The sequence below is a fragment of the Typha angustifolia genome, chromosome 13 (assembly GCF_048772165.1).
Source record: "Typha angustifolia cultivar Huaian chromosome 13, ASM4877216v1, whole genome shotgun sequence".
NCBI classification, from domain to species: domain Eukaryota; kingdom Viridiplantae; phylum Streptophyta; class Magnoliopsida; order Poales; family Typhaceae; genus Typha; species Typha angustifolia.
Window position 1 is genome coordinate 14,470,031 of NC_133251.1, and position 25,167 is coordinate 14,495,197.

Sequence of the window (25,167 nt, forward strand, 5' to 3'; positions counted from 1 at the left end):
AAGACTAAAAATTTTCAGAAATTCTGCACATAAGAGAAGCACCAGCTATAGTCTCTTGGATCCTCTCTTGCTGATTGTTCATCCTACTTCAAATTCACATCTAAGTTTAATGAGCGTAGCGAAGTTAAGAAGGTTCAAGACAATCAAACCTGCAACTGCATAAAGCCAAGAGATTGCTAATATTTGGATAATTTTTCCAACAGATCAGAGAAAGTTGGCTGATAGCAATTTAAATACTAACATGTGAGGACTACACAACACTACAATACTACAAATAATTTACCCCTTTACAGTACAGATATACAACAATAAGATTGATCACATTCCCGCAATCTGATTGGAGCAATTTCACTTTCGATATATGTAAATATGAGTTCCTTTTAGCAAATAAACTGCATATATACACAGCAAATTGTGAACAAAAGACGAGATCCTGTAAGGCAGTATAATACTGAGACCTGGTACAGTGTGTAATATAAGGAGGTAGATTAAAGATATAAAGTTATAAGCGAGTATCGGTTGAAGCAAAACTCCTGGCGTGCTAATAATAGAGCCTCGCAGTAAGCTTCTGTTGCTACATCTTCATTTGTTTAACTTCTCATTTAAATGTTTGTTAGCTTGGAAAAGAGCTGTTCTGCAGAAAAGCAATCAAGGATAGTCAAGTAAGCATGTGTTCAGAATAGCAGGAGGCATTCTATTGTTATTCCTATATAATTTCTGTCACCATACAGGGAAAATTGTACATGATTTTTGGAAACAAATCATAGCAAAACCTTTAACTCTGATAACAAAAGGAATTGGATAGATTATATTTAACTTTGAGATAAAATTGCATCATTGCCTCTGATGAAAACCCATATCCAAAAGGAATATTGTCGTTTGTCCCTATATAATTTCTGTCACCATATAGGGAAAACTGTACATGATTACTGGAAACAAATCATAGCAAAACCTTTAACTCTGATTCACAAAGGAATCTAAATAGATTGTCTTTAACTAGTCTAAAGGTGAAATGAAATTGCATCAAGCAAAGCACGTAAATTTATGATTAAACCTGTATGCCTATGCTGAAAACATGGATCACACAGCTAAACAGGACGGTCAAGGATTTCTTACTTCCGTCCTATGGCAAGACCAGTAATCTAACGTCCTGCCGACAAATGTTATAATTTACCAATAAGTCCATAATTTAAATTGTTGCAATGAGACGTAAAGTAACATCAATGATGATCCAACAATTCCAAGAATGAGGACAAGGATGCAAATATCACTAGAAATGATATTTTGTTTGCATTTCAATATGTCCCCATCAATAAAGAAAAATTCCACATAACTAGGAAATGCATGTTTCAACCCTCAAGAATAAGGCAACTAAAGCAAAACTTTCCGCATACAATTTTAGAAAGTTTTAGCTAACGTAACAAATAAAGTTTGGCAAAACAGAGAAATGAAAGACAAACCTTCATGACCTCCCAAGGAAAAATTACTTGATAGATTGACCCAATAAACATATCTCCTTTCCCACATACCCTACGGTGAGAGCTAGAGCTCATATAATCCATGTCTACACAATACCATATGTACTCAGCATAAATGAATACAAAAGAAATTTATATGGATATAATCCCCAACTCCCAAAGATATATTACGGATAATGAATGTTGAGGTCTAATGTAATAAAATCAAAGATTACCGGTGCGCAATTCATATGCAATCAAGAAAAAAAAACATAAAAAAACACTTAATTGCAAAACTAAACAAAAAAACGAACAAACAAAAGATCAATATGTAAACAATTATCCACATTCAACAACACAAAAAGTAGGGAATTGGACCAAAGTTTTAAAATTTAAGTGTAATTCGAAAAAAAGAAGAGAAAAAAAACTGACCTGAGGTTTCTTTTTCTTTAGGGGAGGAAGGGGGACTAGGGCAAAGGAACGCCCTCCCCATCCCGGAAAGGTACGAGACGATCCCGACAAAGTAGAAGAACATTACGAGGCCGATCACCCAAGGCATCAGTATGAATCCGACAACGAACGTCACCGATCCGCACAGCATCAGAGCCAGCGACACACCGAGGAGTAGGGACGCGAACCCCGCCGGAGACACGTGCGAGGCACGCATGGAGGACCGTGACCTCCTCCCCGGCGGCGGCGGCAGCGGAGGAGGAGACTCGGTTGGGGAGCGGAGGATGGTGAAGAGGAGCGCACAGAGCTCGTAGATGAGCCTCGATTGCTGGCCCTCGCTCCTCATCTCGGCGTCGAGATCTCAAATCCTAACCCTATCCCCCGAGAGAGAGAGAGAGAGAGAAGAAGCGGTGAAAGCGGAGGAAGGGAGGAGAAAGGAAAGAAGAGGTGGGTTTGGAAAATAAAATATTATACTTACCGGATAAGCAATACTATCCTACACGACAACGTACCCCAGAATACTATTTGCACGAGACTTATTTTGTGAATTTTTCGAAGCAAACCGCGGCTGCACGGGGAAATTCTATTCATCCATTATGTTTTAGGGAGAATTCGGAACGACGCGACGACAAAGAACTATTAATATACCTAGATGCTGTAGCCGTGGGTCCGGTGGATGGAGAGGAGGAACGAGAGATCGCGTGACGTGTAAGAATATATTTTACAGGTTCCAATGTCCGCATCTGGCCAGTGATCGAATTCTATTAGTTTACTTTATGACAAGGAATTATTAGAATATATTTTTGGGAGACTTTTTTTCCCCATAAATATATTTCATAACTCATTATTCTGCTGAAAAGATTAACCAAACAAAATTGATATTAATAACAATGAAACGGTGAGCATCCTAGACAAGCATAAATTATTGAAGCTAGTTTTAACTAAAGTAATCTTTGATGCGAGAGAATTAAGAAGATTTTGGAAGTATTAAGCCAAGCATTGAACTAAAATATTGCATATGAATAACGAGGTACATTTATTTAGCAGTCATGAGTCATGCTATCAGTACCATTAATTTTATATACTCAAAGATAGCTAGACATCAGTCAGTTAGAGGACGAAGTATAGTTGCACATGCGTTACAGAAGGAAAGCTGGGCACATCAAACAAACAGGTTGCAATTTCCTACATGCTTTTTGTCTCATGGTAACCATGCAGGCATGTAGGTGGTCACACTTGAGCCAGGCATTTGATCAGGCTGATACCTGCAAACCCAAATTAGTTGATCCAAATTAAACATGCTGACTTGGACCGAGTATACGTAGATAGGAGGACGTATGAAACTGGTAGTCTACAATGCAATATCCAGTAGATAAGAAGGTTTAGTGTATAAGAAACAAACATAGGATACCCAATCTGCAGAGTTGGTTCACACTCCAATGGGTGGAAGAATCCATTTCCATGTGGTGAATTATTACTTGGTTCCCAGACTTGCTGCCGAGGAACCGGATTGCTCTCATCAAGCTGCATTTTCAACATTAACATTGATTAATTGGTGAACTCAAACCTGTCAAAGCTTGCACATTGTGAAGCTCTAACAAGATTGAATCAATTAAAGAAATATGTTAGACAAAGGGAAACTGTCAACATTAGTAACTGGCTATCAACTATCACTTGCAATGGTTTTATTTAGAATATATAAAGGAAAGGAACAGCTAGCTGAACTTCTTACTCTTCTTTTAAGGCATTTGTTTGCTTCACTTAGCATTTGTTCCTGTTAAAATGAGCATGATCAAGTAGGCATGACAAGAGAGGATTACAATGAAGTTCGTGTTAGGATCATACCTTCCTCTGGAGATCTGCTAGTTCATCAAGCATGTGTTGCGTCTGCAATAAGATTGAAATTTACACAAGCACAGTATCAAATAGTCTTTTAGAGATGAATAGTGGTGTAAAGTAAAAAATGTGAACATCTATAGTTATAGCAGTAGTACTAAGACCATCATGCCAGCAGCTAAATGTTTTTTTTTTCCAATATTTGAAGTTTATCTATTCATGTAGTTAACCATATCAATTTAGTGCCAAGGTTGATACAAATCATAGGATGACAACTAGAGGTTTGCAATTGAATTGTCATTTCAGATCAAGTAGCTTCTTTTGCAGCAGGAACTTAAATATTTTACAAGACAGACATGGGGACCAGACAACAAGATCTCATGCCAACCAATATAAACTAGAACTCTTGGTTATGATATGAGGAAACTATTTATTACCCTTGTTGACCTAGTATATCTCAATGATGTATCAAGTTGTTTCTCAAGCTGCTCAAGCTCCTTTAGGCTCAATGATCCCAGATCATCACCGAGAAGGTTCCTGTAGTTATCAAAGATTAGTTATCGTGGATTACGATCAGTAATTTCTTTCTTCACGTTCTAGGTCCAGATATTTAAAAGTAGAATGTACCGTTGAGTTCGCTGTAACTGCTCCACACGAGCTTTTAGTTTCAGGTACTCTTGACGACTACTCTGAACCAACTGAAGAGCAAAGATACATTAATTTCTAAGCATCAGGTGTAAATATCAAACAATAAGAAATATTGGTAAGTGCCAACCAACTCAGATAACAATCGTAGTAGTTCTTTGTGGCTTATATTGTTATATATATACAAGCTCATTGCACTCGAAGGCAAACACAATTGCGGTGCCTATTTTGCTTCAAACATGCTGTTAGTTTCGGAAATGGAACTATCAAAATAGATTTCATGCAATAGTACACATTTTTTAATTACTAAAGGATGTTTGCTGAATGTAGTTGCACGATTTATAGTATGTATTATGAAGTTCAAAGTAAACCATCATATATCCCGTCTGGCTATAACAGTTTATTTCTGTGATACTACGTGGACTCAAAAGGAGTTTGTTATGATCATGCATGCTTGAAAGCTATCTATATCTTTCAATCAGAAAAGAGGAGATACATAAGTGAAGGGCTACGGGCTACCCCATAGATTCAAAGAAAGAGTTTTTGAAATGGATTCATCTCTTTATTTGGTATTTTCTTTACCAAATGTTATCCCCTTTTGTTTTAAATATTGTGATGGGATCATCTTGATTTTATTCTTCCTATTTGAATAATATCTTTTAATTTTAGAGTAAGATTATTGTTGATTTACGATTAGATTTGAGTGATTATTATGAGAATTGAGAAAAAGAAATATTGGGAGAAGAGAGGGTGGTACACGTGCAACCCGCTCCCCTCTCCCTCTTCGGTACTCGACAAGACGGCCGTCGAAATCTCGACGAATCCAAATTTAATTTAAATTTTGATTTTTGCTCTCGTGTCCTGTCGTGGACCTAGCCTAATTCAGTTAACTAAATTGGATTGGGCTTTTCATTTAAGTGCGTGGCTGGGTGGGCTGTGGGCCAACAGCCTAGCCCAACCGATTTGGTTTATTTTGGCTCGAATATGTAATAATTTTAGTTTTAAAATTTTAAAATCTTAATATCATTTAATTTAAAATTTTATTATTATTTATTATTAAAGGTGGTGACTTTAACACATGGACTAGAGATTAAAGATTTCAATTGTTTTACTTAGATAAGTGGGTTCACTCACATATTTATTTATATTATATTTCATCCTTTTATCAGGCCATGTAATTAATTGTGTGCAAAATTTATTTATTTCATTCTTTGTGTGTAAATTTATTTATTATCTTTTCTATGTGGATTTAATTATTATATTTAGTACATCACTATACTTCGTACAAATTACAAATTTTAGTATGAAAAAATATAATTAGTATTGGTATGACTTAGATAACTATCTCGGTATAAATCGCTTGCGACTTTTTATGTGACTCAAGTCTAATTAGAAGTCCAAGGGAAAGTTTTATTTCAGAACACTAAGGTGACTTTCTTAGGTGACTTTGGTGGAGTTAGAGAACAGTCTCAAGATATATCGAAAGACTTTCTGAGGTGACTCTAATCTCTCTCAATGGTTAGTAGAAAAAATAGGATGTGTTTATCATATAGTAACACATCTTGATGACTCTAACCGGATCAACTATAAGTAAAAGACCCTAACATCATCTCGAGATGACTTTTAGTTGATGTGGATTCACAAGGTAAAGACCCAATTGAGACAAATGATATTATTTTATTGAGAAAATTTTGGTACGTTGAAACTGAGCATGTTACGAGTTATAACTTTGTGTTATTATTATTGTCGTTATTATTATTATTATTATTTTAAGGACATGCTTAGTAGAATTGTTATTTCATATCGCTGAATTTGGATTTTCTTTTTAATGCTATAAATTCTAGATTTATTTGGCTTTTGAGTGGATTTCATTCACTGAGCTATAGTTGTTAGCTCATGAATTTTTTCTTTTCTAATATTTCAAGTAATAAACAGTATGCCGACTGAGCGAGATGCACCGGGACTCTACCTCTACTTAGAACTGATCCACGATTGACTTAAATTATATAAATCAAATTCTTTCTTTTATTTATTCTTGTCATTGTGTACTTAGAAAATATTAATAAGGCTTAGTGTATCTCAAGTATATTGAGATACATGACTAGTCATAATTTCGATTTTGGATCGTGACAATATTAGTATCAGAGTCTAAATTTTAGTCATCCTAAGTCACCCTATGGAAGAGAAGCTCAAGCCCTTCTTGATACCTCAAACTGATTCATGCTCACATTCTTTCGAATTAGGTGCTACTTTTATCAGATTGCCAAACAGTGGTGATGCTTTTTCCTCTAATTCAATTAATGATATTCAATAGGTCATTAGGTCTTGGATTAAAGAGCATCATAGCTTTAGTATTTTACTACTATTTTGTATACTAGCAGGGTTAATAATTCTTATGCCCATAATCTTGCTTGTTTGGCCCTCTCCACCCACACTTCTCCACTTGAGTTGGGTGCATCCTGTAATGCTTGACTCAATGAATCCTATGATTACAGTCTCTCTCTCTCTCTCAAAAAAAAAAAAAAAACAAAAAAAACAAAAAAAACAAAAAACAAAAAAAACAAAAAAAAGCCTAGAGAATCTATGTTAAAATTAAATTTTCCATATGAACTATGATTGAATTGAACCTGTTTTGACTTTTATAAATTGTTAATTAGTTTCATGACTGATCAAAATTGTTAGGGAATAACATGACAAAGTGATTAAAGTTGTGAAAATAATATGATTGATTACAATGGGCACATTATAAGCCAATTATCAATTATCAAATTATTTCCTATATATAACTATATACTCGGATGTGTTAATAAAATAAATAAAGAGTTGTATGGACCTCTTTTTTTGGTTGAGAGAAGTAAAAACCTAATAGTGTCCAGTTAAATTGATGGTGTTGGGATTCAAAACCGAGAACACTCATATAATATGAGCCAACCCTTTAACCATCGGAGCATCATTCAATTGGTGAGTTGCATGAACCCATTACAACTCCTAAAGATACAAAATCATACAAACTAAAGATATCCATGATTTTAGAGTTTTTGTTAGTCAGGGGACGCTGGATGCAGATATCGAATGGTCAAATCTTAAACAGAATACTAAAATTGTGGCCCTTAGTGCAAATTATAATATTAGAATATTAATCTTCACTGTAGTTTACTTGAAAATAGAATAAATATATATTAAACAATTTTTAGGAGTTGGTGACATTTAACAATATCTGATCTGAAGATAAATCTTCAAATAGATTGCCCATTTGAGAATACTGATGTGAACTAGAAGATGAGGTAACAATGTGCATGACAACAAAAGACTACAATTGGAAAGAGTAGTGTTGAAAGTGACAGTTAAAAGAATAGTAATATGCAACCAAGAAAAGTTCTTTTACCTGACTTTCTTTTGTTTGTGAAGTTGTATCTGGTGCTCCATAACTGCATTTTTGATACCTCTCAAGTGTTTTCAACATGCTACAAGTTTAAAGAGTAAAATTATACTTTAGAAATGCCAGAATATGTAAAAGCCTGCAAAGATACAAATAAAACTCCATAGGACACTTTAATAGTCGAAGAAAAGAAAAGGATGATAGACAATGGGAAAAAATGTAAGATTGCATAAAAGGATTCTTGGATTGCTTCTACTCTCTGGTAGATAAACTGAAAATTTAAGTGATAATAGACGATGGGAAAAATATGCTTCTTCACGGTTCTCATGCAACAAAATAAGAAGAAAGAATAAAAGACTTACCTTTAAGCATCAATTCGTTCCATACAACTAGAGACAAAGGTACTTCAAATCAATAAGTTCAACATACCAAAAGAACTATCTTGGAATAGAGAATGTTGTGCTACATAGTAGTTAACATTATAGAACTGTTTTATTATATTACAACAACGTTTCTCTTCTTAAATTCTACTATTAGGTTTTAGGTGTCAATTATGCACCACTAAGAGACCAGAAGAAGTTGCAATTTATTATTTTTCCAATTGCCACGTTGTAATATTAAGGATAACTAAAGTATTTTAGAAATACTAGTGAGTATATATAGGCATGAAACTGTGTAATTAACGCAACAAATATTTGTGATTCTTCGATATAAGCTGACCTGAGTGATACTACTAACTTTAAGGTTTCTCTCCATACTGTTGTTGGGACTGAGAATTTTATAAACTTCTTTATTAAACTACATGAAGAGTCTTTTGATTATCATAACTAAACTAGTTAAGCTTATGCTACCCATCTTTGCCTCGTAAGATAGAAACTGAACGTTGAGAGCTAAAAATTTCCAGAATTTGCACCACTAGGAATCTTGCAATGATTGGATTTTTAACCTTTGAACTATGGATGATTGCCGCATCATTGCACTTGAGAGGTTGAAAATATATAGATAAAAGCTGCTCCATTACACACACACAAACTGCTAATAATTGTAAATAGATCTTCATGGATGCAGTCTGAATTTGTAGTTATTGAATACTTATATATTTTTTTTATTTCCTAATTTTGTTATGTAATTCACAGTTATTGAATACAAGCATTTTTCTATTTCACAACTTTATTACTTAATTTACAGTTATTGAACATTTGTATTTTTCTAAAATTTGTAATTATTTTTCTTAATTCATAGTTTGTAGTATTGTTTGCCATGGTTAATTTACAAAATTTATAGTTTCACTTATATTATAGTGAATAGTTATTACTACGTGTGTTTTCCTGAGGCAAAAGTGTCATAATAGTATATTTTAGAAAAGTCAAACTAATCACAAAACATAAGTCACAATTATTTTATATTATTTATAGTTCTTTTATATATTATATAAATATTTGTGTGAAAGAGAGAACATATATTTATTACTATCTGTCCCTTTCTCAGGCAAAATAATAGAATAGTACAATTTACTAAAAAAAATTATGCTGTATTAAATATGTATATAGCAAACTTCTCTTTCTTCACAACTCAATAAAGGCAAAGTTGAACAAAGAAATATTAAAAAAAAAAACTGACATGCAAAAAAAAAAGTAATGTAAAATAGGCCGGAGACATGAAATTAAACGTGCACAGTATTTTTTTTCTGCAAATCACTTTAACTGTTAGAAATCATAAATCACTTTTTAGACATTGTAGCAGAATTACTTCACGCCCTATCATTTTAATATTCTATTCACACCCACGTTTCTACTTTGTATAAAAGCAAGATATATCTTTTGACCTTTTGATTAAAAAAAACACAAGTCTAGTCCAATTCAATACTATTGATACAAAAAAATTAGTAATATATTCTGTTTGCTTCAAATTTGTTTGCCTATTGTTGAAAATGCCACCTTTGGATTAGGTCTGCATTTATGAGTTGTCTCTCTAGGGGTTCATCCAATTCTATGAAGAAATTCTGTCTAATAGTTTTACCAGAAAATATATTCAGGAGAAAAACTTGAAAAATATGTCTCGACTGTAGAATATTGATAAAAAAAATGTAGGGTCTGAAGCATAATTACTCGACTCTCTCTTTCATGTGTATTGACTACTGATACAGTGATACTATTGGACTGATCTATGTTGATTTATAAATTAAATAGGCAAGAATTTTAGCATTAAATGACAGGAGTTCTATTACCCTCCCAAATGTACTGTGTCCTCAATTTGTTTCATTTTCTCAATCAGGTAACCTTTGAACTTCTCAAAAAGAAAAAGAAAAAATTACTGCAGAAGAATGTCGTATATACTGATCTGATATAACGTTTAAAAAAGGACGTCCTCAAGTGTAACTTAGAATTAATGCACTGTAATCTTTTCATTCTAACAGCCATGACCTCTCTTTCCTTCCTTGCATTCAAGAATATATATATCCATGCATATGCATGCATGTGAGGTATGTGCATACTTGTGAGTGAGAGAGAGAGAGAGAGAGAGGTATATATGCATTTGAATGGTCCATAAACAATTTTTCCAAGGACTGTTAAGGGCAATCAGTCTCAAAAATTTAAACTAAAGTTTAACAACTAGGGCATACCCGGACTTTCTGCCAGAGGGGATTGGTTTAGAAGTCATACTGTCATAGCTACCTAAAGCAAGCAACTGGAAGGCTGATCATATATACCATATGGCCTCTTCAATTTCTTCGATGTATCTTTCTTTATTCTTTTCTTAGAAAAGCGAGAGGATAAGAGAGCAGTTTCATAAGTGGGGAAACTCCAACTGATATTGTAAAAGAAAAAGAAATTCCATCTGACACTCTCAAGTATTAGGTTGGTACATCCTGACAAGACATTCTACCTGATAGGGCTTATCATGCTCAAGCTTAAGTTCGCAGCACAGCAAAACTAAAGGACAAGTTTGATGGAAAAGAACAAAGAGATACGATGATGGAGAGAGTACTTCAAGACGTTCGGAGCTGTCAGTGATTGTACCTTAATCTTATGCGTCCTTATATGATTGGACTTATTTTAAGATCAGAGTAACTTTTCTCCGTCAAGAAATAGTTTTTGAGACCAAAAGGTAAAGGAAAGAAAGTTCAAAGAACAAGATGTAACTTAAAGATAAACTCACCCAAAGTAAAGGAGAAGCAGAGGGTCATTCGATTCTCAAGATACAGTGATAGAAACTAAAAGCGATCAATTTTAGTTATATATCTACCTGGATAAAGTTAAAAGTAAACCGGAACTTATTTATAGTAGCAGTGGAGATGATATCACTTTGGTTTGAAATTTTGGTTCAGATCTTGGAAAGGGCTCAAATATTTTTCCGATTAAGTCATTCAAGGAACAAACTCCAACCTCATAAAACTAACTAAGCTATATAATTTTTTGAAAGATCATGCTATGATGATCGCAAAGAAATGGCCAAATGCGTATCTTTCTCAAATGAGCAGAAGAAGTCATTGATCGTAGAGTTTATCTCATATCAATACAAACAAAAGGAAAACCTTAAAAGTCAAAACAAAGCAAAGCCAAGTAAGATCTACAGCTTTTTGAAAGTTTTAGATCAGAGAAGTTGTTACAAATATAAACAGGTAATGGAATTGCCAAAAACTAAAACAGATTTGAAATATGCAAACCTAAAACTTGTATAAATCACATCACTCATCAAAACAGTTCCTCGAGACTATAATCTTCTTCTACCGTCGTTTCCAACATAGAAACCCTAACCCTAACCCTAAAACTATCTAAGCTCCATACTTTTTCGAAAGATCACCTACGACGACCGCAAAGTTGTTGTTTTTACCTGGTTATAGCAAATGAATCGTATACTACTTTCTGATTAATCACAAAAGGAACCCAAAGATCGATCTTTTAAAGAAAGAAAGAGGGGGAGTTTCTTCTTTTTTATATCACAGACTTCCTCCACTCACAACTAATCCAGGAAACAAAGGAAAAGCTACGAAATCCCCCAAAATAGTCGTCTCCTAGTCCACTGTATAAGATAGTTCTCTCTCACACAATCTTGTCAAAGATCCACCCATATATCTAAGAATTCTATATAGATCTCTCATCTTTCTGCAGATCGATCAATAGACAGACAGACAGACAGACATAGAGGAGATCAAACGAGGGCTCACCTGGAGCTGCTGCAGAACTCGTAGAGCTTCCCACGGTTGGAGAAGACGATGAGCGCCACCTCCGCATCGCAGAGCACTGAGAGCTCGTACGCCTTCTTCAGCAATCCATTTCTCCGCTTCGCGAACGTTACCTGCCGGTTTATCTTGTTCTCGATCCGCTTCAACTCCACTCTTCCTCTCCCCATCTCTCTCTCTCACCCTCTCTCTCTCTCTCTCTCTCTCTCTCTCTCTCTCTCTCTCTCTCTCTCTCTCTCTCTCTCTCTTTTTCTCAAGAAAAAATAAGTAATAATAGTGGGAGAGATCAAGATGAACAAGAAGACTCCTTTCATTGCCACTTTTAGTGTCCAAAGATGGAAACCCTAGAAGACACCAAGCTCTCCTACTTTTTCCTTTTTCCTCCTCCGGACAATTTAACTCCAGCAGTTGTTCATGTCGACGACTCTCTGTACAGTAACTACTATGCGGGAGACATGATCCGTCGTTGTTGCTAGAGAATTTACGGTGGGATTTCGATTTCGCATAGCTCTAGTGTGGCTTACTTGGAGAGAAGTTGAACGCGGAAATGTCCGGGACTCGGTGATTGGTGGAGGTTGGGTTTTGTATTTAAGACAGCGGGTCCCATCTGGGCACGTGTCGGACGCAGAGGAGGGAGTAGACGAGGATCGATGGTGACGTGCGGGTTCGCGCTACAAGACCGAACCTGGGACCGCGGTCGTACAATTCGGGAGTTACAGCTGTCGAAAGATTTATTTTCAAATCACACTTAGCTACGTGTTACCTAGTGATTTGCTGGTGGGATATATATTCGGCAATTAAATATAATTTTCGTTAGCACCCATAATAATATAAATAACACCATATATTTTAATTTTATTATCGTTTCCACCAACCTTATCTTCAATATGGAATTTTAGAAGAAAAAAAAGAAAAAGAAACGATTCTACATAGAGATTCTTCATGTAACTCATGTTAAATGACTGGAAGAAATAGAGCATAAAAAAAGGAACAGAATACTAGGAGCATTGCAAGATCCACAAGGTCTCTACAATAAAAGGAGTACAATAATTCATCTGAAAGGAAGCTCACAAGAGCAATGTTTAACTACTGCCATGAAAAGGGAAGAGCTTGGGAGGTCCCGCCTGAGTACCCTTCACCCCCAACAGGGAATATATCATGGTAATGGAGCTCGGCATTGTTAGCATTAGAGACCAAAATTGTATTCGTGCGGTCGTCTTCCACCTTCAAACATGAAAACTCAGTTGCTGAGACCCCATTAGAAGCTTGAGCGTGCGAGAAATGAGCTAGATTTCCATATCGCAGATTTGATACTACGGGCTGGCTAATTGGAATCTGTTCAGATGGTTGTACCATTTGAGCTATGGTGATGGCCGAAGTCTGAGTCGGAGATGACAGAAGAGAGAGAGCACAATCGGAATCAAGGACTGGAGTTAACCCATTGGAGAACATCTTGCTGGTACTACTGCTCTCAGAGGGAATGACGGTCTTGAGAAGCGATTGGCGTGCTGTAGCTTGGAGCGTTACTCCACAACTAAAGGTGGCATCAGTGTCCTGCAAAAAGGGAAATCTCCTTTCTTTGCTGTAACTGGATGTGGAGTTCCCAAGATGGTGTTGCCTGTCATTAAGGCGAAGAGGTCCAGCATTTATACTAAAAGAACAGTCTTCGGATTTGATGATCTCAGACCAGTTGGGTTCCAGTGTGGTGGCTGGGTAAGTCTGACCATATGATGAGAATCTTGCTCCTGTAACAAGAATAAGATTATGAAGAGGTTAGCATTAACAGCTGACTGACTGACGGAAACAATAAGACAATAAAAGGCACAAAGAAAATATTTTCAAACCAAGGAACTTATCCAAAATATCATTTGAGATATTGAACAACCACAATAGTGAACTTGATACCTAAGCAATAGATATCGAAGATTATCACAGGTGAATCCAGGACCTATAGAAGTTCATAATGACTAAATAATAATAAAAACTATGCTAGGGCCATTATTCGCAGAAGTATTTAGGTGAGTTAATCAACAACTGACATGGTTTTTAGCAAAGTGAAGAAAAACAACTACAAACTTCAAATTGTCTAATTAGGGAACTAAGCTCAGTTTACAAAAAACATTACCATACCCTAGCAACTTCTAAAACAAGCTTCAGTACGAAAAATGTTATATGAAAATAAAGACCTTGGTGATTTGTATTGAAGCTCCTAGAATTTATAGTATCTGGCTGTGGCTTCCTTCGCCGTCTGTTGTGCCCATCAAGACGTTTCCGGCAGCTTCGTTTGACTTCATCGAATTCCACAAGCAAGTGAAATCTGTACAAATATATGAATTCTGTGTAAATTTTGTCTACAAAAGCATTAACTCACGATTTCCAAAAGGGTCAACAGTGTTGTGCTCAGGAAACAAAAGTCTCACTGTCCTAAGGTGAAAGCACTAAATGGAAAATTGTCAAGTACTGATGATCATTGGGAAAATAACAAAAGCCATTTCATATGTTACAAAGTAACCACTAAGTGTTTTCTGTAGAATTGAGTAAATCATAAAAGAGAATTATAAAAAGGAAGATGAAAAGATTGCAAATCAATGTTCTTGTCATCAGAGATGCCCGCAGTTCCAACATTTTGGCTCAGCTGCTTAAGTCATTCATTGCCATCTAGTCTATTTAAGACCATACTATTTGTTCATATTCCTTATTAAAGCTTTTATCCAAAACATTTTGGTCTTATGTCTCCTTTTGAAACCTTAACTCTTACTAAATCAATACTCTATGCACATTAACAACATGATTACTATTTAAAGTAATTGCTATGCATAAGAAGTTCTGTAGCTGAACTCATAAAGTCATCAAAGATAGATAAATATATAGAAAAGTCACAAGCCAAATAAACAGGATTTTTTTTTGACAAATTAAGACCAAAGGCTGATATAACATCTCAAAACAAACAAATAACTGAGGGAATCCTATTGTTGAACACTTTATGGACATCGCCTTTACGTGATCGCTGCAAGGCTTCCTTAGCTAAACCATCCACCCTCTCATTAGAATCTCTTGGGATAAATAAAAAGGATACCTTTCCAACTAAGACCACCAAATCTCCTGCATAACAAACCGGTACATCGCCAGACATGGTGAAATACCATTCAAATTATCAACAATCATCTTTACATCAGACTCAATAACTACCTGCCACAATAACTTATTGTGAGCCCCTTTTACTCCTAACAAAATAGCAAGGAGATCTCCCTCAATAATCAACAAGGTACATCGTTGTCCCATATCTTGCCATAGCAAACTCCCCTCCCGATTGAGCGCACATGTCCCGGATTGCAATCAATAGCTGCATCAGTTTGCCCATACACACCCATGCACTGTCCTTGGTCTCTCCTAGACTCCTACTCTCGCTAAGACGACTATTAGTATCCCACAACCAGCACAATTCAAATCCCTTGCCTTCACGTAATCAGTCTCACGAAGTCCATCATTTCATGTCTCACACCTTCATAAACAAGATCTCACCTACTCTTCCAAACCCACCGCCAATGCATATGAAACCTTCGATTGCCATCACAACATCCATTTACTAGATGATGATTTTCAAAGCAAATTGCATACTCCACCAATGTTCTAACTCTCCAGTTCACAACTCCATCATGTGGAGATGGAGCATCAGAAATTGCATTTGCACTAAACAATGACTACCTAGTCGCCACCTTGCCATTTAATCATGGTTCCTAGTTTCGACCGATCCCAAGTGGGAGAAAAGGGGAGAAATAAAAATTAAGAAAATAGTATTTAATTTTTAGTTTTTAGACTTTATATATGAATAATTTATATTTATATCTTATTACTATTTTTCTAAAAAATTTAAAAAAAAATTATATTTTAAAATACAGGTCGATACGGACGGCCGATACCGCCGATAAGGCCGATACGTATAGTTTTTTTCAGACGACCGATCCCAATCCCAATTCCGATACTTGAAACCTTGCATGTAATAATCGTCATAAAGAACTCCTCACCCACAACTCGCATGAGGCTCGCCACACACTTGTCCAATCTATTGCATTTACCTGCTGCCAATCATAAATTGACGCCAATGATACGTCACCATTTTTCCCAAACATCCAAATTGGTATTTCACCATCTATACTCAATGACACTTGCATAATCATTTCTACTAAATCTGAACTACAAGATTGCTTGATCAAGTGTTTATTCCAACCACTTAAACAAACACCCCAATTGCCTGACATGACTTTTAGTGGGCAAGGTGTTCAGTTGAGGGGATCCTAGCCAACCCAAACATCCTTGAGTAAACTCAAATTACTTCATTCACCAAGTTGCCATAAAAAACCACTATGCAACACCTTTGAGATCGTACAAATTCATCGCCACATGTCTGAGCACACTCAGAGGGATGTAGCCCGCATATAAATATGGATTATTATGTTATGTTTCCACTTCATATGTTAGTGTAGATTTCAGTCTAAATCAATCAAAGCATATATTATAAAGAGTGGAAAAGGACCACTGCTATAAATTAAGATATTGTTAATTGTCTCTATCCTAGTGTTTCCTAATCTAATGTTATTGCCAGCTAACAAATAGTACTCTGCTATACCCTAGGGTTCTTGCAAAAACTAGAACCCATATTCAGAACATTGACATTTCAACCTGCAGCAGTTATATCATGTTGATCCACAGTAATTAAACTGCTTTAAAATCTTCTAATAACATATTGAAACTGCTTTAAAATCTACTGGAAACCTCACTCATCTACATATTTCCTAGGAACTTCTCCAACTTTTTCAGAGCTCCATACCTTCATCTGTTCCTGCATCTCCAACCACTCTTGCTCCCAATCCACCAACTAATGATGATTCAACAAGACATAAGATGACACAGTTTCAGGCATGACCAGATAAAAGTATTTGGTGAAACTAGCCAAAGTTAATAAGTCAATAGGTTAATCATTAAATTGATGTTAGATAGGGTTCATTTGATTAAAAGAAGAAACAGAAGATAAGTATCAGAACAATCTGAAACAACTCCACAAGATATTTCTACCCTTGGATTATCTTGGAAGCCATTTGACATTATGGAACAAATAAAGATTTGAAAGTTTTCAGCAACTTTTCATAGTTCATACAATTACGAGTCATTAAGGAATCTTTTCTGCATAGACATGGTTGAAAAGGAATTGGAAAACATGATTAACTTAACACTCATGTTTGAATAAGTTCTAGTCATGCTAGGACTATAGGGACCATATTACATTAAAAATTTTCAGCTCAGCACTCTTTCATGTTCCTCAATTGGGTTATTGACAGATGCTTCTATGTTGGAATCACTGAGGCTGACCAAGAGGACCCTTTCCTCCATTTCTCCAGTGAAGATAAATATAATACATCTTTACTACATGTTTGCAGATGAAACAAGATGTCACTATGGATATCTGTAACTGACAAATACAGCTATTACGGTTTCAAATTTGCAATAGCATTTAGAAACAAAGAAGGAAAAAGCTATGAAAATGAATTGACAATTGAAGTACTTCTATATATGGCAAAGGGACAAATTCTAGGAATAAGACAGATATACACATGCTCAAAAGGTAAAAAGGCAGAAAGTCCATTTCTTTCTACAGAGGGGAATGATAGATGGAGAGTTACGGCAGAGGAGTGAAAGAAAAAGACAGATGGACAAAAAAGAATTGGCTGCTTAAGATCAAGAAGCGAAGGAAAATAAATTACTGATGGAGGAGGGAAAACCCTGCACTAGACATTTTTCCCTCACAGATAAACTGTTTCCACAAAAGTCAAAAGTAATCCTATTTTCAACTTCAAGATGTAGAACAAAGTAAATATAAGTATTACATATGACATACCTTTATTGTTGCCATACAGAACTAAAGAAAAATAATTATTTTACTTGGATGCATGATCTTTTTCCAGTTGATAATTCTACAGATATTGCAAAAGATAGCTTGTTAAGTACAGGGTGATTAACTGAATAGCAGCTAAGGTACTCAATGGACCACATAAAGTGAAAAGCACCAGCAAGCATCTATAGAGTGATATCATTTATTGACTCATCGCTATCAAAGCTTTTCTCCAACAAAATGGGGTCCGCTCGAGCACAACTCAAAGATAAAAATGCTCCAAAAGAACTGATAACTTTTACCACCGACCATCAACCAAATATCAACCCTCTAGCATTTGGTGCTGCATTCCCAGCCAAAATAAAATCATGCAATCAAGGGACTTTGTAATAACAGCTACAGTTTAATTTTTTAGTTGCAGTTTGGCTAATGAAACAGATAAGTAAGGAAGTTCTCCAGACATGGAATTAATTGAGATGAGGGAAAAAATGGCAGGTCTCCTTCTATGAACTTGTCTTCATCACTAAAGCATAACTAAGCCAAAGAACAAAACAGAAATTAACCCCACTACCATTTACTGAATGCTGAAATAAATTCAATGAACGAAATACCTAATTTCACTCCAAACGAGTGGAAATAAGACAAAAGAATGACCAAAGGCAAATCATGTACACCACAAGAATTCTGAAGTTAAATTTAAATCTGCAGGTCGGGAGAGGGGAACAAAATCCAGAACCAGTACCAAGATAACTACATAAGAATTTCTTACATGACCTACTGCCCTTATCTAGCACCCTAATAGTTACAAAAAGGCATAACAATATCTAAATCGCAGAGCAGAAAAGAACAATCTTTCAAATGGAAGAAATATATAAGCAGAGTAAGGAATAACAAAGATGTCAGACATTTATTATCTACAATAATGCATTGTTTAATCTAGAGCAGTTAGACAGCAATCACAAAACCAGAGGACAACAAGGTTAATCCTGCCATAATGAGCACTTGAGATATAAACATACAATTGAACAAGAAGAGAGAAAAAAAAAAAAAAACCATTGCTAATTTGCTATACTACAATATGAGCAAGAAAGTATGCCAAATTCTTAAGAACTGTTCCATTACCTGCTGCACTGCTGGCAGAAACGCTGCTCTCGGCCGCCAACCATCACGATCGGCGTCTTTGAGTGGACCTCGCAAACCTTATGCCGCCTGTGATAATCCCTGCACTTACTCAGATCAGCCCTGCAGCCATCAACCAAGCAAGAAGCTTTCTGATTGCCATTGTTCAGGGCTCTAGGCCTCCTCGACGGGGCAGACGACGACACCAAAGTCCCCGTCATTGTCGAACCCTTCAATTGGCTTTTCCAGTCATTGGCCGGGCCGAAATCCCCCAAACCACCTAGCTTCAGATCAACTGAGCAATCTAGCTCATTATGCCGGCTACCACCGCCGCCGCCGCTGCTCGATCCAACCAACGAACCCATGCTGGAACCTGCCTCGTGTTCCAGTTCAACCAAACCCCAATGAGGCATCTTTAGATCCCACTCCATTGAAAGCAACCCTTTTCGGCTCTGCTGCTCCTCTATTAAACTATCTGTCTCTCTCTCTCTCTCTTCTAATCGCTTCACTATTATTGTCCTTCCCCTTTCCTCTTTGCCTCACCTCTCTCTATCAATCTTAGGTGTTTTTTTTTTCTTCTCAATAGCCCATACAACTACCGCCTCGCTTTCCCCCAACAAGTTCCTATAAGAAATTTAACCGTATAAAAGAACCAAAACAAGCACGACAGCTACTAACTATCAAAGGAAAGGGACATCAGAATGGGAGGCATTAAAGAACCAAGAAACCACCAAATTTAATACCCCCATTTTAAGATAAATCTCCTATTGCTAAGCCTTAAGGAAACAAAACACCCAAAACCAAAAAGAGAAAAATAATACCCTACAAGATGCAAGAAAGAAAAATGATAAAAAAGAAGAAATGGGCACCTACCTACATCATAAAAATCCCATCTTGATGAGCCCCGAGCATTTCAACTAGCAGTGAAGCATTGGAGAAATCAAAAGAAGAAAAAAAAAATAAAGCAAAAGATAAATCTGCGTAAAGAACAGGGGATGAACTCCTGAAATGGTTTAAGGGAGAAAAAAAACCAACCAACCCAAAAGGTTAGGAACTGAAACCAGTCAGTACTTCCAGTGAGCAGCAGCAGCAAGAAATTATTAATTGGTCTTTGGGGTTCCAATCATTCAATTCCTGACAAGGATACCAAGGAGAACAACACATGTGAAGGAGACTGTGGGGGCTAACAAGGGCCCCTCACACCACTGTTCACCTTTATCACAATAGTTGCATAACTTGGAAAAATAGGTGCGAATGACTTGGGCTACAATTATTGGAACAACTCCTATTAATAGTCGAGCTAGATCACAAAAGAGATCTTAGGGAGAGAGAGAGAGAGAGAGAGAAGAGTGTGGTTTATGGAAGGAAAGATAAAAGCAAGCTAGTCCTTTGAGTGAGATATGGATGAGAAAATGGGAAGTTACACCAAAAGTGCAAGAAGGTGTGGTTGCTTTCAAACTTTTCAAGAGGAAGAAAAGTACAAGAAAGAGAGAAGAAAAAAAATAAAGGGAGAGAGAAAAGAGAGGTGAGAAGAGGTGGAAGGATGGATGAGAATTAGATGAAACTTCGAAGGCTATATAGCCCACCTTTACAGCTTTGTGTTGCATATTCCAACATTTATAGGATCTGCACTTATACTTTTCTTATCAGGATTGACTCTTGGTCAACACCCACAATCTAGTTTATTCATTGATAAGTTTTGCTGACTACCAAAGATTCCATGTATACCGTGCAACGAGTACATCAGTAATTTCATCCATAATTTTTTATTTTTATTATTTAAGAGTCTAAAAGTTAAGTTAAATATAGACCGAGAGTAAAACCTTTTCTATTTGAATATTTTGACTTTTACTGAGTTCAGTTCTAACTGACATATTAAATCGTCGATCAAACTGAGTTCATAACTAAATATGCTATGTTGCTCGTCTAAATTATCAGTCGAGCCGAATCATTAAATCAAACTATTAAATAATTATTTTTATAATAAATATTTGAAATTAGAATCCACATGCAACCTCCTTAACAGTTGGGGCTAATTCTATAAGAATTTGGTGCTTTTCGATCACTTTACTCTGCCATCAAATAATTAATTGTAGTCCAAGTTCAAAATTTTCGAGAAGAAAATGTTAGAGTTTTTGACCAAATTTTCTTTCTCAAGTAGCTTCAAAACGTAAACATAAAATGAAATGTGTTTTATCACGTAAGCAAAACAGTGGCTGACGATTTATATAAAAATTTAAAAATTACTATAAAAAAAATATAAAACCTTAGGAAAGAAATTTACATCTAAGTCTCAGGTTTAGTAACTTTTAATATGAATCGCTTGATCTCAGTTAGCGATTTTACAACTCGTCCAATGTTTGATAAGAATTAGGCACGTTTTAAAAAGTTTAATAGACTTAAAATAATTTAAAAAAGGTTCTATTTCGAAACAGCTGGTCTGACTAACTGCTGCTGTTTGCATGGAACTTGATCACGTAGTCCATAGTGCTCTATTTTTAAAGTCCTGTAAAAGGTTATAAGCCCCACCATGGCAAAAAAATTAAAAGCCCTAACAGAAGGCAATATAAAAGAGATCCCACCTCACACACACACACACACACACACACACACACACACACACACACACACACACACACACACACAAGGAATCTTTTCCCATACACTCTCTCTATCTCTCTCAAACCCTCAACCACAAGTAAATGAATCCAATCCTTCTGCGGTTCTGCATTCCTTCTCTTGCGACAATATAGACTCCTCAGGAAAAACAATCAAGAAGAGAGCACTGTATAAGCCTGACAGAATGGTTAAACATTGATCAAAGTCTGCAATGATGTAAGCCGGCAAGATGAGTGACTTGTGACTCGTTAACTTCTTATTACAATTCATCTTGGCAAAAGTCCCCATGACTACATGATGCATCAAAATGGTTCCTTAAAGCAATGGCATCCTTGAGGGTTAAACAAAGCATAGGCAGCATCTTTGACATTAGAGCCATGCAATCTACAACATCCATGCAGTTAGAATAGTCATCTGAACTCACCACAGTTTCAGACAATTTTGGAGCAAATTAATGACCATGTACCACTCTCCTATGTATTGTGGTCCAACCTCTCTCATTGTGGTCCTCCAAGCTAGGCATTCATGCATCTGGTCCTTATTATTTTTTTTTTTTCTTAAGTAGATCCAAACTTTGTCTCCTTTATTTCTTTTTCTTTTCTGGTTGGTATCATAAACAATAGTATAAGAGGGGAAGTTTCTTAGTGTTAAAGAAATCATTCTCTTGGATCAAAATTTAGGTTTTAGTACCCCTTGTTTAATCCCTTCAACAAGGTTTAAGGTGTACCTATGTATGTCAAAGTACAAATTGCTGATTAAGATGCTTTGGTTTCTTCTTGCTTAAGGGTTAACATGATACATGTGTACTTAGGAATTGTAGGACCACAATGCACCAAGAGACAAGTGAAAAATAAGGAAAAGGACCAAAGAGAAAGACCCTGTTTTATATATAGGACCACATTGTGCTATGGAATGTTTTGATTATTAATTACTTTAAATTTTGGATAGATTAAAATGGTATATTAATAATCTATCCTCTCTTTTTCTTTTCTTTTCTTTTTTACTTTTTAACTAGGAGAAGAATCCAAAATTTCAAATTGGAAGAACTCGAGGGGAAGAAGAGTCAAAATCTTTATTGTCTACTTTGGATTCTTCTCCTAGTATACTTTATATACTAAAATTCTTTTCATATACTCCTTGTTTCCAAATAAATAGCATTTTCCTCTGGATGTGTTATCTCCTCCTTTTATATATACATTAATATTTGCAATTAGATTTTAATCTTTTGACGAGTGCAGAATTCTTGGCTCTCACCCTTGATGTGACATATAGATGATTATGTTGGCACACATTAAGAGAGAGTAAGATATACGCAACCTTATATTCTTTCATACATTAATGAAGTGATTATTTTACATAATCAAATCCCATGACCCAAGTGCACATGCTTTGGTTTGGAAGAAGATAATTCAAATTCGATTAATTGCACCATTTATTGAGTAGAGATTATAACAATTTCGTGTGTCCTCCAACTCAAAGCATTCATGGCTACTCCTCTTCTCTCTTAAAAACAACTTTAGGTACAATATGAGATGTTTAATATTTGGCTCAACTATCACCACAATAAACAGCCTGCTCATAGGCTTTAAGATTTGAGAATGAATTAAAACATTTGACCCATGATTAGGCTTATTAAAGCCCGGCCCGGCCCAATCCGTCTAAGCTCTAAGATGGATAAATGGGCCTTCGGTTGTTTAGGCCCATGATTGCTGCCCACTAGTCTAGCTTCATGGGCCAGCTTTAATTATCATTGTATACTATTATTGTATAGATATTTATCGACCAATTTACGATAAAATCAATCCGAACACCGAGCCTTATAAGATTAATGAGTTCAAAACAATTGTTATTAATTTAGTCTATGTCGCATTAGATAAAAGAAAGTAGGGAGCAATTTAAGAAATATAAAATTAGAATCTAAGATGGATGAAATATTCCATTTATTAATTTTATGAATTTTAAAAAAGAGAACAGTTTTCTAGACTTATTTATGGCTAAAATATATGGTGATAATAAGGATGATTGCCAGTGCATAAAAATAAAAAAAATAAAAATAAATAAATGCAAGGTGGTGGTTTCTCACGATAATCTAAAAATGCAGGCACTTACATGCAAAAGAAAACAATATAAAAGGAAAGGTAAGTCAAGAGACTAAGACTCAAGATAACAATTCTTGGATCCCAAACTAAATCTAACCCAAATAATTAGCTCTCGAATTATATATCGTTACAGATAGAGAGTAGTAGACAAGCTTGTCAGCAAAGCCACCACCACTACTGGATCTATCATCTACCCTTCTCTCTCTCTCTCTACATCCACGTGCAGCAAAGCATCAGTTCACCACCTTCTTATTCCTCAATACTTCTTCCATCCATTTCCTCTCTCTCTTAATTTCTCTCCTCCAAATGGATGAGTTAGCAATCGAAGAATCCCCACGAAAAAGTATCACTTTCTCCTCCTCCTCGCCGGAGTTTGAGTTCTGGATGGTCGGTAACAACCCCTCCTCCTTCCCCCCTCCACCTCAGCTCCTCACCGCCGACGAGCTCTTCGTCGATGGCCTACTCCTCCCTCTTCACCACCTCTCACTCTCCCTCTCCCAACCCAACCCTCCTCCTCATCCACCCGAACACGACTCCGACTCCCCGCCGCCTCCGGAAGACTCCACTCCAACTCTTCCTGCTCCTCCTCCTCCTCCGCCTCCTCCTCCTTCTTCTCCTCCTCCTTCTCTAACCTTCTACAAGAAGTTGAAAGACATCTACAAGGTAGGAGAGAGGAGAAGAGAGAGAAAAGAGAGAAGGGGAAGCGTGGGAAGCAACGCCGAGCTCAACATAAACATCTGGCCCTTCTCGAGGAGCCGCTCCGCCGGCAACGGCGGCGGCATCGGCTCGTGGAGCCGGGCTAAGTCGGCTGCGATCGCCGGACGAAAAGCTAGCAGCGCGCCGTGTTCTCGGAGTAACTCGCACGGGGAGTCTGGTAAGACGGCGGCCTCCGCCGCAGCCACGTCATCGACGATACTGAGGAGGTGGGCCGGCGGCCACCCGGGCCGTCTAGGGTTTAACGGCGGCGGCATCCACCTCGGGCGGGCCGGGCCGGTGTGGCGACTTAGGAGAGGTACCAAGAGCTTGGAGAATAAGGAGAAAAGAGATGATGGAAATGGCGGCGAGGCGAAGAAAGGCAGCAGCGGTGGCGGTGGCGGTGGCGGTGGCGGGGTCGGAGTTAGGCTGCTGAGTTTAAGGGTGAATACATGCAGTGGTGGTGGTGGCGGCGGTGGAAATGGGAGAGTTTTTAGTCTGAGGACTATGTTCTCTAAGAAGGTGTATTAGTTGATGTAAATTATTCATGTGTATATTGTTAATCTTCTTGGGTCTTCCATGAATCTTAACCTTAATTATGTCAAAAACTCAATTCTACACTTTTACATCCTGTTTTGATTTGATAGAGAGAAGACACAAAAAAAAGGATAAGAGAGAAAAAAAAGAAAAAGTGAGGGGATTAAATATTTTTTTACAGAGAACGAAGAACAAAGTAAAAAAAGAAGAAAAAAAAAAGACCTCTAATTCTAACTCTAACCATCATTTTTTTTTTCATCTCT

At 36.5% G+C, this 25,167-nt stretch overlaps 4 protein-coding genes across 7 annotated transcripts; 1 reads left to right on the top strand and 3 right to left on the bottom strand.

The window, feature by feature from the left end:
- Positions 1-323: 323 nt before the first annotated feature.
- Positions 324-2,499, bottom strand: LOC140773753 (uncharacterized). 3 transcript variants are annotated; one of them, XM_073116473.1, is made up of 3 exons: positions 1,890-2,413; positions 1,461-1,564; positions 324-634 (listed from the first exon to the last, which is right to left on the bottom strand). In XM_073116473.1, the coding sequence occupies exons 1-3, from the start codon at positions 2,251-2,253 to the stop codon at positions 614-616; spliced, it is 489 nt and encodes a 162-aa protein (XP_072972574.1). In that variant the 5' UTR covers positions 2,254-2,413; the 3' UTR covers positions 324-613. The 3 variants fall into 3 exon arrangements, 2 of the variants coding, with proteins under 2 accessions (XP_072972574.1, XP_072972573.1); XM_073116472.1 differs by lacking the exon at positions 324-634 and adding an exon at positions 652-1,150 and having other exon boundaries at positions 1,890-2,418; XR_012106518.1 differs by lacking the exon at positions 1,461-1,564 and having other exon boundaries at positions 1,890-2,499.
- A 343-nt stretch (positions 2,500-2,842) lies between these two features.
- Positions 2,843-12,200, bottom strand: LOC140774354 (MADS-box transcription factor 8-like). 2 transcript variants are annotated; one of them, XM_073117317.1, is made up of 8 exons: positions 11,936-12,200; positions 7,774-7,852; positions 4,371-4,441; positions 4,181-4,280; positions 3,753-3,794; positions 3,640-3,681; positions 3,310-3,431; positions 2,843-3,172 (listed from the first exon to the last, which is right to left on the bottom strand). In XM_073117317.1, the coding sequence occupies exons 1-8, from the start codon at positions 12,118-12,120 to the stop codon at positions 3,109-3,111; spliced, it is 705 nt and encodes a 234-aa protein (XP_072973418.1). In that variant the 5' UTR covers positions 12,121-12,200; the 3' UTR covers positions 2,843-3,108. The 2 variants fall into 2 exon arrangements, with proteins under 2 accessions (XP_072973418.1, XP_072973419.1); XM_073117318.1 differs by having other exon boundaries at positions 3,319-3,431; positions 11,936-12,197.
- Positions 12,201-12,900: 700 nt separating this feature from the next.
- On the bottom strand, positions 12,901-20,026 carry LOC140772924 (squamosa promoter-binding-like protein 16). Its single transcript, XM_073115186.1, has 4 exons — positions 19,830-20,026; positions 18,960-19,580; positions 14,137-14,267; positions 12,901-13,695 (listed from the first exon to the last, which is right to left on the bottom strand). The coding sequence occupies exons 2-4, from the start codon at positions 19,385-19,387 to the stop codon at positions 13,037-13,039; spliced, it is 1,218 nt and encodes a 405-aa protein (XP_072971287.1). The 5' UTR covers positions 19,388-19,580; positions 19,830-20,026; the 3' UTR covers positions 12,901-13,036.
- A 3,812-nt stretch (positions 20,027-23,838) lies between these two features.
- Positions 23,839-24,975, top strand: LOC140774379 (uncharacterized). Its single transcript, XM_073117357.1, has one exon. The coding sequence runs from the start codon at positions 23,981-23,983 to the stop codon at positions 24,896-24,898; it is 918 nt and encodes a 305-aa protein (XP_072973458.1). The 5' UTR covers positions 23,839-23,980; the 3' UTR covers positions 24,899-24,975.
- Positions 24,976-25,167: the final 192 nt, after the last annotated feature.

Bases quoted from the DNA above. Each gene is read 5' to 3' on its own strand.
- LOC140773753 (XM_073116472.1), bottom strand. From the start codon at position 2,253: ATGAGGAGCGAGGGCCAGCAATCGAGGCTCATCTACGAGCTCTGTGCG. The intron at 1,565-1,889 runs GTCAGTTTTTTT...GGTATTGTGTAG, and splicing joins TAAAGAAAAAGAAACCTCAG to ACATGGATTATATGAGCTCT. The intron at 1,151-1,460 runs GTTTGTCTTTCA...ATTTGTCGGCAG, and splicing joins TTCCTTGGGAGGTCATGAAG to GACGTTAGATTACTGGTCTT.
- LOC140774354 (XM_073117317.1), bottom strand. From the start codon at position 12,120: ATGGGGAGAGGAAGAGTGGAGTTGAAGCGGATCGAGAACAAGATAAAC. The intron at 4,281-4,370 runs GTACATTCTACT...TGATAACTACAG, and splicing joins CAGTTACAGCGAACTCAACG to GAACCTTCTCGGTGATGATC. The intron at 3,795-4,180 runs GTAATAAATAGT...ATCTTATTGCAG, and splicing joins GATATACTAGGTCAACAAGG to ACGCAACACATGCTTGATGA.
- LOC140772924 (XM_073115186.1), bottom strand. From the start codon at position 19,387: ATGGAGTGGGATCTAAAGATGCCTCATTGGGGTTTGGTTGAACTGGAA. The intron at 14,268-18,959 runs GTAATGGAACAG...ATATTTGTACAG, and splicing joins TTCTGCCAGCAGTGCAGCAG to ATTTCACTTGCTTGTGGAAT. The intron at 13,696-14,136 runs GTCTTTATTTTC...TTCTTGTTACAG, and splicing joins CTTCAATACAAATCACCAAG to GAGCAAGATTCTCATCATAT.
- LOC140774379 (XM_073117357.1), top strand. From the start codon at position 23,981: ATGGATGAGTTAGCAATCGAAGAATCCCCACGAAAAAGTATCACTTTC.